Source organism: Salvelinus namaycush, chromosome 16, assembly GCF_016432855.1.
Source record: "Salvelinus namaycush isolate Seneca chromosome 16, SaNama_1.0, whole genome shotgun sequence".
Classification (NCBI taxonomy): Eukaryota; Metazoa; Chordata; class Actinopteri; order Salmoniformes; family Salmonidae; genus Salvelinus; species Salvelinus namaycush.
The window spans coordinates 14,310,863-14,324,299 of record NC_052322.1 but is presented as its reverse complement, the minus strand read 5'-3'; the positions used below and the strand labels follow the sequence as shown (position 1 = coordinate 14,324,299).

Sequence of the window (13,437 nt, the reverse complement as noted above, 5' to 3'; positions counted from 1 at the left end):
TCTGATTGGCTCTTGTCCAGGTGCTGCACCGGACCTCCCTCAGTAACCCAGACGGATTGGCTGTAGACTGGGTCGGAGGAAACCTGTACTGGTGTGATAAGGGGCGGGACACCATCGAGGTGTCCAAGCTAGGAGGAGCCTTCCGGTCGGTCCTGGTGAACACCGGCCTGAGGGAACCACGCGCTGTGGCTTTGGATGTACGCAACGGGTGAGAGGGACAGCCCAGAGTACGATACACACAGAACATGAGGCTAGAAAGTCCTGTATGGTCTGAGACTGAAGCGTTGTCACATACTCAGCCTCTGTACGAATTAATAGTGAAATGCAATGGAAGGACATTTAGGCTGCAACTAGTACCCAGAGTTTTCCTGGTCAGGCCAGAAGTCCTGTCCGGCTCCAAGGTCCATGTCTACAAGACGGTCTTTTTCACTAATAATGGTTCTGATGGTGTAATGTGATACTGTCCCGTCTTGTTCCTCAGGTACCTGTACTGGTCAGACTGGGGTGACAACCCCCACATAGGGCGGATTGGGATGGACAGCTCCAACCGAAGTGTGATCGTTGAGGACAAGATCACCTGGCCCAATGGTCTTACGTTAGACTTCATCAACGACCGCATCTACTGGGCCGATGCCAGAGAGGACTACATTGAGTTTGCCAGCCTGGATGGGACCAACAGACACACGGGTAATGCATATTGACACACAGTAGCCTACACACACACACACACACACACACACACACACACACAGATGTGCAGATGCTCACGCACGCGCGCACACGCAATTGTATGAGAGCCACGGTCCAGCGCACTGTTCAGTGGTGCTGTTTAGAGCCCTGGGCCCATTGGGGGGAGGGGGAGGAGTGAGAGAGAGAGAAGGGACTATTGTTCTGTCAGACTACTGATGAGGCTGTTATCTGCATGAGGTCTGAATACCCCAAGCCTTGTTACCAGACAAAGGACAATACTTTATATTGTCAGTCAACCGTGCAGAAGAATGCAGGGATGCGGAGGAGTTCCTGATGATTTGAATTCCTCACATTCACAAACCTCAGTTTGAAACTAGGGCGCGTTGCACATAAAGCGTGGGTTTGAGAGGATGTATCTTCCCGGCCATATCCTCTTGGTGGTCGTGGAGGTTTCATAGTGGAGTTGGGATGGCTGTATGTGTGTTCTGTGGGCCTTGTCGTGACCAGACTGGCCATGGTTCCTATTGCCTGACGGAAAGAGATGTTCTGTAGTCAGCCGTGGATCCGTGTCAGTGCTCTGGTAGGGTGGTGCTAGCCCACCCGTGGGTCATTAACCTTTGCGCACACAAACTACCTTTCTAATGGGGACACGGGCTGTTTGACCAGCTCCCTTCCCTTATCTGAACTCAAAGGTCACTCCGTGTAGATCCACCAGCATCTCCTCTCAGCTCCAATATCATAGAACGAAACTCCCTCAGGACTTGTCCAGGTGGCAGGAGACTCGTATAACGTTTGTACCACAACACCGATTAGAATATCAATTAGCCAATGATGAGACGCCACCATCCTAAATCTAACGTGTGCTGTTTCAACCCAGGATGTGGTGTGTGTGTCCTGTGCTTTTACAGCAGAGGACAGTCAGGTAGCTAATGGTGTGTTTCCATAACGACATGGAGCAAACAGAATGAGTGCATTGAGGAGGAACATTCTTAAACACATAGTCATGACCGTAACCGTGAGAAGTATGCAAGCCCCAGTGAAGCGTGGCTCCTATTGCTTAACCCATAGACAGTAGTGAGTTGGTATCATGAATGTCTGATGCTCCGTCACCACTTCTCCTTGTGTTAGTCGTTGGGCATTGTGTGACTATATGCATTTGACTGACAACGTTGTGATGTAATTGATGTCCCCCAGTGTTTGGACTAGGAAAAACTCTTGGACCCCGGTTGTAGCCGATAGAGATTTTCCTGGTCATGTGGGGGCCAGGTAAAACTCAGGGCCCTGTGTGTAATATGATACTAATGACATCACTACTGTATGGCTGTGTGTTTGTGTCCACAGTGCTTACCCAGGACATCCCCCACATCTTCGCCATGACCCTGTTTGAGGAGTACATCTACTGGACCGACTGGGAGACCAAGTCCATCAACAGGTGTCACAAGACCCTGGGTATCAACAAGACCACCCTGATCACTACCCTCCACCGGCCCATGGACATCCACATCTACCACCCTTACCGCCAGCCTGAGGGTAAGAGATAAACATGTACACACACACACACACACACACACACACACACACACACACACACACACACACACACACACACACACACACACACGGTAGTTCCGGTTAAGAGTTCCCTTCATCCCCTTTGCTTCCAGTGTTTAACCACCCGTGCCAGACAGACAACGGCGGCTGTAGTAACCTGTGTCTGCTGAGCCCTGGCGGGGGCTACAAGTGTGCCTGTCCCACCAACTTCTACCTGGCCAACGATGGACGCACCTGCATGTCCAACTGCACTGCCAGCCAGGTGAGGGACTGTGTGATATGATATGGCTATTGAGGGGCCAGACAGCTAGGGGGCAGCAGAGCCTCTTGTGGAATGAGAGGATGTTACATTGCTGTTTATTATGCTTTGTGAGTTAATTAAGTGTCATTATCGTCACAGTACAGTGTCATTACCTTAAATTCAGCCTCTTACCTGGGCTTCGGTAGTAGAACTAAGTAGAAAGTAGAACATTCCCCATTTAGCTGTGGTATTAATAGATGAAAGGGAAGACATCAGACTTCCATTCCGTCTGTTTAGGATTCATCTTAATGAAATGATCAGCGGAGACTTCAATGGCAACGAGTTGAAGACTGTTAGAGACTGCTCAGGTTACGTGGCATTCGTGCCATTCATTTTTGCAACATCCTCTGTTTTGCTAACCCATTCTCACTTTCTCTCTCTCTCTCTCTCCTCTTCCCCTCGTCCAGTTTGTGTGTAAGAACGACAAGTGCATCCCCTTCTGGTGGAAGTGTGACACGGAGGACGACTGTGGGGATCGCTCGGACGAGCCTGCAGAATGTCGTGAGTGTGCCACTTTTTCATACAAAGCGACTTAGTAAAGTGATTGCGTATATTTCTAGTGTGTGTGTGTGTGTGTGGTCCCTGTGGGAATTGAACCCACGACCTTGGCAAAGCCAGCTCTACATAAAATGGGTGAAGGAGTAGTATGTGGATGTATAGCAAAGGGTCATTGATACTTCTACTGGGCTCTGAGATTGTGGAGGATGAGAGGTAGGTGGTGGTAGAGGAAGATCGTTGGTAACACAAGCTCAATCTGAATGTGTCTGTCTGTCTGTCATCCATTTGTCCTTAAAGCTGAGTTCAAGTGCAGGCCAGGCCAGTTCCAGTGTGGGACAGGCATCTGCACCAACCCAGCCTACATCTGTGACGGGGACAACGACTGCCAGGACAATTCGGACGAGGCCAACTGCGGTACAGCCTCGTTCATGCTTTCACTCACTCCCTCAATCTTTTTCGCCCACTCTCTCTCTTGCTCGCTCTCCCACTCGTTGTTTCTCTTCTCATCTCTGACATGTCTTCCTCTCTGTGTGTGTGATTTGTTCTCCAGACATCCACGTGTGTCTGCCCAGTCAGTTCAAGTGCTCCCACCCTAGCCGCTGTATCCCGGGAATCTTCCGCTGTAACGGACAGGACAACTGTGGCGAAGGAGAGGACGAGAAGGACTGCCGTGAGTCCACACGTCCCATCTCCCCATCTGCACGCTTTGTTACATGTGTTTATATGCCTGTTATATACATCATGCACATATGTTTTGTGTTTTATTGGGGTAATACTGCTGGACTTGCACAAGGTCTCTCTTGTAAACTTGATTGCATGTCAGTGAGACTAACCTGTTCAGTAATAAATAAACTGTTGTTGTTGTGAGTTGCTTCCTGTCAGTAACAGTCGTCTGTTCCCTCTCCCTCTAGCCGAGGTCACGTGTGCTCCCACCCAGTTCCAATGTGCCATCACCAAGCGCTGTATCCCTCGCGTCTGGGTGTGTGACCGTGACAATGACTGTGTGGATGGGTCGGACGAACCAGCCAACTGCAGTGAGACCCCATCCCTCTGTTTCAGAAGACTATTCTAGACTAATGACAGACACACGAGTCAAGTTCAGCATCCATGTTGAAGAAGAATACACGTTTCTTCTTACGGGTTCTGGCTAACCTACCGAACTAGTCAATTACAAATGCACTAGATCTTACAGACCTCGTAACATCCTCCCATCGCCTTTCACTTTACTCAGTCTATCAGGCATGTTACAAGTCTCAATCTCTCTCCCCCTCCAGCCCAGATGACATGTGGCGTGGATGAGTTTCGCTGTAAGGACTCTGGACGCTGCATCCCGGCCCGGTGGAAGTGTGACGGAGAAAATGACTGTGGAGACTCATCTGACGAACCCAAAGAGGAATGTGGTGGGTGTTCTGTCGCCTAGGGAACAAAGAGACGGCTCAACCAGCAGCTTCAAAACTCCGCTCCCTATTACGATGGAGTTTTGGTTTCTGATCTGGGACTGCATCCGTGGTTGCTCGTCAGCATTGCCAATGACCTCTCTAGTGTCGAAGGTTCGACTATGATGCCGATACCCTGGATGTAGAGTTGTTTCGCAGCAGATCTTTCTGTTTTGGTGGTGATCTGCTGTGTGACGGTTCATTTTACGGCGTTGGCCTCCTGTACTGCATGTACTCTATATGATTGTGTTACGGCGCTGACGGTGTGTGTCTCTGTGTAGATGAGAGGACGTGTGAGCCGTACCAGTTCAGGTGTAAGAACAACCGCTGTGTCCCGGGCCGCTGGCAGTGTGACTACGACAACGACTGTGGGGACAACTCGGACGAGGACAAGTGCGGTAAGGTCTCTCTCTGTCATCCCTGTTAGTGCACACTACCCTCGTTCACTCGTGTCACCAGTACAGTGTCACTGCGTTGTTCCATTGCATTTTTATAATGCTCATGGTTTGTGCTCCTCTAGGGATTACACATTGGGCATTGGTGGCTTGCTCCGTATGACTGGCCCGAAACATAGTTTCAATTGTTTGATTCTTGCGTTTGTCTTTGTCTGTGTCTTCTTGCGGGTCTGTTTCGTAGCTAAAACATAACCTTACCTGCAAAGTTGCCATTCATTCGGTAGAAATTCATTGTTTGGCCTTTACTCCTTTTAATATCATCTCTTATGCATCTCACCTCGTCTAATGTCTATGTTTCATTTCACACCGACTGGCCTGTTGGCTTGAGCCAGAGGTAGGCCTCCACTTTTAACCATCCCCATCTCCTCCAACCCTAATGTCACTCTGCTCCTCCTCTCCCATTGCACCCCATTCAATCCCATCGCGCTCGTTTGCATGTCTGATGCTGCCCATTTGAACTCCAGTCCCCACTTGATGTCTCCTCAAACAGTGAGAGGTCAAAGGTAGTGCTCCAAAGGATAGTTTCTACTGCTATGTGAAGTATTGGTATTTCCTACCTGGCAACCTGAGTTCATTGTACTCCACAAAGCTTTTGCCTTATTTACGAAGACTCTTAAGTCCGTTAAATTGGACTATTGAATCTCTGGAGCTCTCCTTTGACCGTCATTGTTTGGCCTCGATCTGTGTCCATTAGTTGTTGTGTGTTGAGCATGCTCTCCCCTGTGAGTTTGGACGACAAAGATTTGGAAGCCGTTTCCAGCGAAGCTGTACGGTCCTTACGCGAGACCTGCGTCGCTGTGTGTCTTTACAGTGCCGCGGCCGTGCTCCGAGAGTGAGTTTGCCTGTACCAACGGACGATGTATCGCCGGGAGGTGGAAGTGTGATGGAGACCATGACTGTGCTGACGGATCTGATGAGGTAACGCGCCTGACTCCATCATAGCAACAGGGCTGGGTCAGATACTTGTGTAATAGATAACACTACTGACTCGTACTTTTCTAACAACCCTCTGTGTTATCGGGTTGTCCTTGAAGTTTAGACATCTGCCTTTTTACTTGAGGAGGACATGAAATAAATAATAAATATTTGGATATCCTGTCCTCGGACATCCACTGTAATGGTTGTGCTTTGATGTTGCTGATGTGTGAGGGTTTCGTGCATCGTTTGAGAGTGAGGGACATATTGTGTGTGTTCCTCAGGACGGCTGTGAGCTGAGGTGTGACAGTGACCAGTTCCAGTGTAAGAACGGACACTGCATCCCCAACCGCTGGCGCTGCGACGCAGACGCTGACTGTTTGGACGGCAGCGATGAGGAGAAGTGTCACATTGCTCGTGAGTGTGTGTGTGTGTGTGTGTGTGTGTGTCCCTGTGTGCGTCACTCAGGCTCCCGTTTGACATGGCCACAGTGCTAAAAGAGAGGGGGTCATATTGAGATTTGAACTTTTTCCTAATTCAGAGCGATTCTGGATCCTGTGGTAGGATTTCTAGGATCCGGGTCGGTAATAGACAACCTATATTTGTGTTTCTTCCCTTCTCCATGTCTCAGCTAAACACTGCCCCCTGGATGACTTCCAGTGTAACAACACGCTGTGTAAGCCCCTGGCCTGGAAGTGTGACGGAGAGGACGACTGTGGAGACAACTCGGATGAGAATCCTGACGAGTGCAGTGAGTAGTGACCCCGCATCCTGTGACATCATATCCTGTCTACTAGTACCCTAGACCTGAGCTCAGTTGTACTGTGTTGGCCTGGTTACTCATCCACCAGAAGCTGAAATAAATCGGGATGGAATGGACCGCGTGATAAGGAAACATCACAGTTCTGGTTGTCGCGATGGTGTGAAAAGGTTATGGATCCTAAAGCCTGTTCTAACTCCTTGTCTTCTAACCCCTCTTTCTCCTCCCCTCAGGGAGGTTCCAGTGCCCCCCCACCAGGACTTTCCGCTGCCAGAACGACCGTGTGTGTCTGCAGGTGTCCAAACAGTGTGACGGAGTTGACAACTGCGGGGACAACTCTGATGAGCTCAACTGCCGTGAGTTTACTCTGCTGCTGGCCTTTTGCACGTAGACCAACACAGGGCTATCTGGCGCCCTCCTTGATCTGTTGTTCCCTGTGGACAGGTTCGGTCTGTCCACCCTGGCATACATATAACAGAATGCATATCAAAAACGACCGCCTCGTTGTTCAATTAAATTGACGTATTTATCCCCTTGTGTTTTCTCAGAGCCCCCTCCAGCCGAGCCGACCTGTGAGAAGGACGAGTTCCTGTGTGCCAACGGGAGGTGCATCAGCTCCAGCCTGCGCTGTAACTTCTTCAACGACTGTGAGGACTACGGTTCAGACGAGATCCACTGCAAGACAGGTGCCCCAAGTCACGACTGGCTGACACATCGCCGTGACTACTCCCCTATACAGTTGGCATGTTAGAAAAAACTGTTTGTTTCGCACGGCGTTCGGCTAACCTCCCGGTGGCTCAACGCCGTTGTGGATCCTTCATGTTATTTTCCCCTCTGACCCCGCAGACACCAAGCTGAACGACTGCAGGAGTAACAGGACTCTGTGTGGGGACGGGGACGAGGCACACTGCGTCACCAACGGGACAGACTCCTTCTGCTCCTGCAAACCAGGCTTCAAGAAGACTGGCCACAACACCTGTGGAGGTACGCCACACCCACCTGAATGTACACTCGCTCACTGGGAGCTCGATCGGCATTATTAACCCTCCCCTCCCTGTCCCCTCTCAGATAAGAACGAGTGTAAGCAGTTTGGGGTGTGCTCACACGTGTGCAACAACAGCAAGGGATCCTACAAGTGCAGCTGCCACAAATACTTCACCAGGATCAACGACACCTGCAAGGCTGACAGTAAGTAGTGCACTTTTACTCTTCAAACCCCGAGATTAGTTGAAATAGTGTATTCTTTCATTGATATTTTCATGGATTCTGTGTGTCAAAGTTCTCACTTCTCCTCCCACCCTGTCCCTACTTCTCTATCTATCTATCTATCTATATCTATATATAGACCTGAACAGTAGCAGACAGGTGCTCTACATCGCCGACGACAACGAGATCCGCAGCCTGGACCCTGGCATGCCCAACTGGCGCTACGAGCAGACCTTCCAGGGCGACGCCAACGTGCGCATCGACGCCATGGACCTGCACGTCAAGACCAACCGCATCTACTGGACCAACTGGCACACGGGCAGGATCTCCTCCTACGAGCTGCCTTCGTCGTCGTCCTCCTCCTCGTCTGGTCCATCGTCCAATACACACCGCAACCGTCGCCAGAGTGAGGGAAGTGTTACCACCCTGGAGGTGAGGCCCGACGCGAGCAGGAATGAATTCACACACACAAACATGGGCACGATCATGACTTCCTATGTGTGATACAATATTAGTGGAATGCGGTCTGTTGTTTTCCGATCACAACATACTGTGATGTACGGTACCTAAAACACCCACATCTGATCTCTCCCCCCTGACTAGATTGTAGGGCATCTGGAAATGCCGCGGGGTATAGCGGTGGACTGGGTGGCTGGTAACCTGTACTGGACTGACTCTGGCAGGGATGTGATCGAGGTGGCCCTGATATCAGGCCAACACCGCAAGACCCTGATCTCAGGCATGATAGACGAGCCTTACGCCATCGTAGTGGACCCACAGAGAGGGTGAGCGATGATTACCCTTTACCGCTGCCAAGCCAAGCCCACCTGTACTGAGTCGACCTGGTTATTTACCACAACAGCTGGAGTGCTGGAATGCCAATACAATACATCAATATATGTCAAATATTCCATTTTGTATTTCCTGCTGAGCTGTTTGGACTGTGTTTCTCTGTCCCCTCCAGAACCATGTACTGGGCCGACTGGGGAAACCACCCTAAGATTGAGACGGCAGCCATGGACGGAACCTTGAGACAGACCCTGGTCCATGAGAACATCCAGTGGCCCACAGGTATGTATAGCGTTAGCGTTGTAGCCTAGCATTAGTACCTAGCGTTATGCATTGTGGTATGCTTAACCTAGTGTTAGCGTAGCGTTCTTCATAATGTCATGAGTAGCATTATAGCCTCTTCTGGTCTCTGTGTTGACTCTCCTCTGCTTGTCCTCCTCCTCCCTCCAGGTCTGGCGGTGGACTACTTCAACGAGCGTCTCTACTGGGCGGACGCTAAGCTCTCGGTCATCGGCAGCGTGCATCTCAACGGCTCCGACCCCGTCATTGCCGTCACCGGACTCAAAAACAGTTCAGTTCCCCTTCATACTGATCAGGGTTGGGGTTCAGTGCTACATAGTGTATTTGTAGGGATGAATTCTGTATGAAAGTTCCTCTCGTTTCCACAGATGGACATTGTACCCAAAAGTCTGACATTGCTAACCGTGAGCGGGTTATTGCTCTCGCCAGCAGGTGTCGCTGGTTTATAGAGTCGTGCCTTCACTTCTCACAACGACATAGTTTGAGCAGAATGGATAACAAAAAACTCTCTCTCCCTTTCTCTCTCTCCTTACCTCCCCAGACCTGCTCCATCCGTTCAGCATTGACATCTTTGAGGACTACATATATGGCGTCACCTACATTAATAACTTTGTGTTCCGGGTCAACAAGTTTGGCAAGGGCCCCATGGAGAACCTGACCACTGGCATTAACCACGCCACAGACATAGTCCTTTACCACCGTTACAAACAACCAGAGAGTGAGTGTCTGTCTGTCTGTCTCTACAGCTCCCTTCCTCATTGAAAATACCTCAGACGACACCCTATCCATTATATAGAGTAGTCACTGCTTTTGACCCCGATTCACCATTTAGTGCACTTCTTATTTTTGACCCCTTATTCACTATAAAGTGCGATACAGTGAACCCATATTCCAGTGTTCTTCTGACCCCTAATTCCTCCTTATAGTGCACTGCTGTTGACGTTCACTCCACATAAAGTTCACTGCTGTTGACGTTCACTCCACATAAAGTTCACTGCTGTTGACGTTCACTCCACATAAAGTTCACTGCTGTTGACGTTCACTCCACATAAAGTTCACTGCTGTTGACGTTCACTCCACATAAAGTTCACTGCTGTTGACGTTCACTCCACATAAAGTTCACTGCTGTTGACGTTCACTCCACATAAAGTTCACTGCTGTTGACGTTCACTCCACATAAAGTTCACTGCTGTTGACGTTCACTCCACATAAAGTTCACTGCTGTTGACGTTCACTCCACATAAAGTTCACTGCTGTTGACGTTCACTCCACATAAAGTTCACTGCTGTTGACGTTCACTCCACATAAAGTTCACTGCTGTTGACGTTCACTCCACATAAAGTTCACTGCTGTTGACGTTCACTCCACATAAAGTTCACTGGTGTTTCCCTTTATCATGCTCTGGTTCTTACTGTCTGTTCTATCGCTCTGTGATTCAGTGGCCAACCCATGTGACAGGAAGAAGTGTGAGTGGTTGTGTCTGCTCAGCCCCAGTGGTCCAGTCTGCACCTGTCCTAACGACCGTGTGGCTGAAAATGGCACATGTGTGGAGAGACCCCCTCCCACACTCTCTCCGTTCTGTGAGTACACACGCAGGCACACACACACACACAGACACACATGCACACACACTATCAATAACCTTTCCCCCTATCTCCTGCCCGCCACCCCCAGCTCCGCCGTCTGGGCCGTGTACGGTCCTGTGTCTGAACGGCGGGAGCTGTTTCCTGAATGCCAGGCAGCAGGCCAAGTGTCATTGCCAGTCCAGCTTCACGGGAGAGAGGTGTGAGGTCAACCAGTGTAGAGACTACTGTAGGAATGGAGGGTCCTGCACTGCCTCAGTCGCAGGTAGGTCATTGGTGTGGTCACAAACTACTCTAGGGGCCGAATCCTAACTTGATGCACATTTTTATGTTATTTTGATATTAATCCGAAAATGTCTCAAGTTAGGATTCAGCACTGTGTGTTAGTTAGTCATATAGTAAACTCAGCAAAAAAAGAAACGTCCCTTTTTCAGGACCCTGTCTTTCAAAGATAATTCGTAAAAATCTGAATAACTTCACAGATCTTCATTGTAAAGGGTTTAAACACTGTTTCCCATTCTTGTTCAATGATCCATAAACAATTAATGAACATGCACCTGTGGAACGGTCGTTAAGACACTAACAGCTTACAGACGGTAGGCATTAAGGTCACAGTTATGATAATATATAAAACATAAATCACTAAAGAGGTCTTTCTACTGACTCTGAAAAACACCAAAAGAAAGATGCCCAGGGTCCCTGCTCATCTGCATGAACGTGCCTTAGGCATGCTGCAAGGAGGCATGAGGACTGCAGATGTGGCCAGGGCAATAAATTGCAGTGTCCGTACTGTGAGACACCTAAGACCGCACTACAGGGAGACAGGACAGACAGCTGATCGTCCTCGAGGTGGCAGACCATGTGTAACAACACCTGCACAGGAGCGGTACATCCGAACATCACACCTGCGGGACAGGTGCAGGATGGCAACAACAACTGCCCGAGTTACACCAGGAACGCACAATCCCTCCATCAGTGCTCAGACTGTCTGCAATAGGTTGAGAGAGGCTGGACTGAGAGCTTGTAGGACTGATGTAAGACAGGTCCTAACCAGACATCACCGGCAACAACGTCGCCTAGGGGCACAAACCCACCGTCGCTGGACCAGACAGGACTGGCAAAAAGTGCTCTTCACTGACGAGTCGCTGTTTTGTCTCACCAGGAGTGATGGTCGGATTCGCGTTCATCGTCGAAGGAATGAGCATTACACCGAGGCCTGTACTCTGGAGCGGGATCGATTTGGAGGTGGAGGGTCCGTCATGGCCTGGGGCGCTGTGTCACAGCATCATCGGACTGAGCTTGTTGTCATTGCAGGCAATCTCAACGCTGTGCCTTACAGGGAAGACATCCTCCTCCCTCATGTGGTACCCTTCCTGCAGGCTCATCCTGACAAGACCCTCCAGCAAGACAATGCCACCAGCCAAACTGCTTATTCTGTGCGTGATTTCCTGCAAGACAGGAATGTCAGTGTTCTGCCATGGCCAGCGAAGAGCCTGGATCTCAATCCCATTGAGCACGTCTGGGACCTGTTGGATCAGAGGGTGAGGGATAGGGCCATTCCCCCCAGAAATGTCAGGGAACTTGCAGGTGCCTTGGTGGACGAGTGGGGTATAATCTCCCAGCAAGAATTGGCAAATCTGGTGCCAGGAGGAGATGCACTGCAGTACTTAATGCAGCTGGTGGCCACACCAGATACTGACTGTTACTTTTAATTTTGACCCCCCCCCCCCCTTTGTTCAGGGACACATTATTCAATGTCTGTTAGTCACATGTCTGTGGAACTTGTTCAGTTTGTCTCAGTTGTTGAATGTTACGTTCATTTAAATATTTACACATGTTGAGTTTGCTGAAAATAAACGCAGTTGACAGTGAGAGGACGTTTCTTCTTCTTTTTTGCAGAGTTTATTTAGCCTACATTTATATTTTTGTTCTCATTTAGCGTGACCCTTTTTGTTTCCTGTGTAACGTCCACACCCGTCTTTCTTAACCTTTTGACCTTGTCCTTCTCTCTTCCAGGGGCCCCTACATGTCGCTGTCTGAAGGGCTTCACAGGGCCCCAGTGTAAACTGCACACCTGTCAGGACTACTGTCACAATGGAGGCAACTGCACTGTATCCCAGGGCAACCAGCCCACCTGCCGCTGTCCGCCTGAGTACCTGGCAGACCAGTGTCAATACAGTGAGTGTATAATCCAGAATGGGTTAGTAAAAGGTTATTTACCCAACCATGTGCACCACTTCCAAGTCAAGTGGATGTAGAGCTTTTCAGCTTTGTATCAGCCTGGTATAACAGTGTAAGCAAAGGTACAGTTCCTGGCTTTTCATCTGAATTCGTCCTGATTTTAATTCTTTATTTTGAAGCAGTTCAGGAAAGGGGGGGGGGGGGGGGGGGGGGGGGGGTGTCTTCAATCCACTTTTTAAAGCAATTCTTAATCTCTAATCAGAAATGGCTCTAAAGGAGAATATTCACTGTGTGACTGTAAACTTTGTTTCTCTGCTTCTCAATCTGCTCACCCCCCCCTTTAGGTAAATGTGAGGATTACTGTAAGAATGAGGGGCAGTGTCTGCAGACGGCCAATGCCACCAAGCTGTGTCGCTGTCCCCCTCAGTTCCACGGACAGCTATGTGAGCTGGACAAATGCCAGTACTGCGGACCCAACGGCAAGTGTCTGCCCAAAGCCTCAGGAGAGGTCATCTGCCGGTAGGAGTGCACGCTACGTACACACACACACACTGTTCAGTCCGTTCACGCTCACAGATGCACACACACACTGCTCAGTCACACACACACACCTACACACACATTCTGCTCAGTCACAGGCTCACAGATGCACACACACACTGCTCAGTCACACACACACACACACACACTGCTCAGTCACACACACACACACCTACACACACATTCCACTCAGTCCCCAGTTTGTTTTATTTTAATATTAGTTTTCCTGGTG

At 49.7% G+C, this 13,437-nt stretch overlaps 1 protein-coding gene across 1 annotated transcript in view; it reads left to right on the top strand.

The window, feature by feature from the left end:
* Positions 1-13,437, top strand: part of LOC120061032 (low-density lipoprotein receptor-related protein 1-like) — a 133,927-nt gene that overhangs the window by 114,546 nt on the left and 5,944 nt on the right. The window contains exons 60-85 of the mRNA XM_039010526.1: positions 21-208; positions 482-687; positions 2,032-2,220; positions 2,355-2,503; positions 2,950-3,043; positions 3,338-3,454; positions 3,591-3,710; positions 3,952-4,074; positions 4,315-4,440; positions 4,758-4,874; positions 5,743-5,849; positions 6,131-6,263; positions 6,478-6,597; positions 6,840-6,962; positions 7,155-7,292; positions 7,453-7,590; positions 7,675-7,794; positions 7,952-8,244; positions 8,416-8,597; positions 8,777-8,883; positions 9,052-9,171; positions 9,443-9,619; positions 10,341-10,481; positions 10,576-10,749; positions 12,501-12,662; positions 13,010-13,184. Coding sequence (XP_038866454.1) covers positions 21-208; positions 482-687; positions 2,032-2,220; positions 2,355-2,503; positions 2,950-3,043; positions 3,338-3,454; positions 3,591-3,710; positions 3,952-4,074; positions 4,315-4,440; positions 4,758-4,874; positions 5,743-5,849; positions 6,131-6,263; positions 6,478-6,597; positions 6,840-6,962; positions 7,155-7,292; positions 7,453-7,590; positions 7,675-7,794; positions 7,952-8,244; positions 8,416-8,597; positions 8,777-8,883; positions 9,052-9,171; positions 9,443-9,619; positions 10,341-10,481; positions 10,576-10,749; positions 12,501-12,662; positions 13,010-13,184 — 3,839 coding nt within the window. The remainder of the gene's footprint in view (positions 1-20; positions 209-481; positions 688-2,031; positions 2,221-2,354; positions 2,504-2,949; positions 3,044-3,337; positions 3,455-3,590; positions 3,711-3,951; positions 4,075-4,314; positions 4,441-4,757; positions 4,875-5,742; positions 5,850-6,130; positions 6,264-6,477; positions 6,598-6,839; positions 6,963-7,154; positions 7,293-7,452; positions 7,591-7,674; positions 7,795-7,951; positions 8,245-8,415; positions 8,598-8,776; positions 8,884-9,051; positions 9,172-9,442; positions 9,620-10,340; positions 10,482-10,575; positions 10,750-12,500; positions 12,663-13,009; positions 13,185-13,437) is intronic.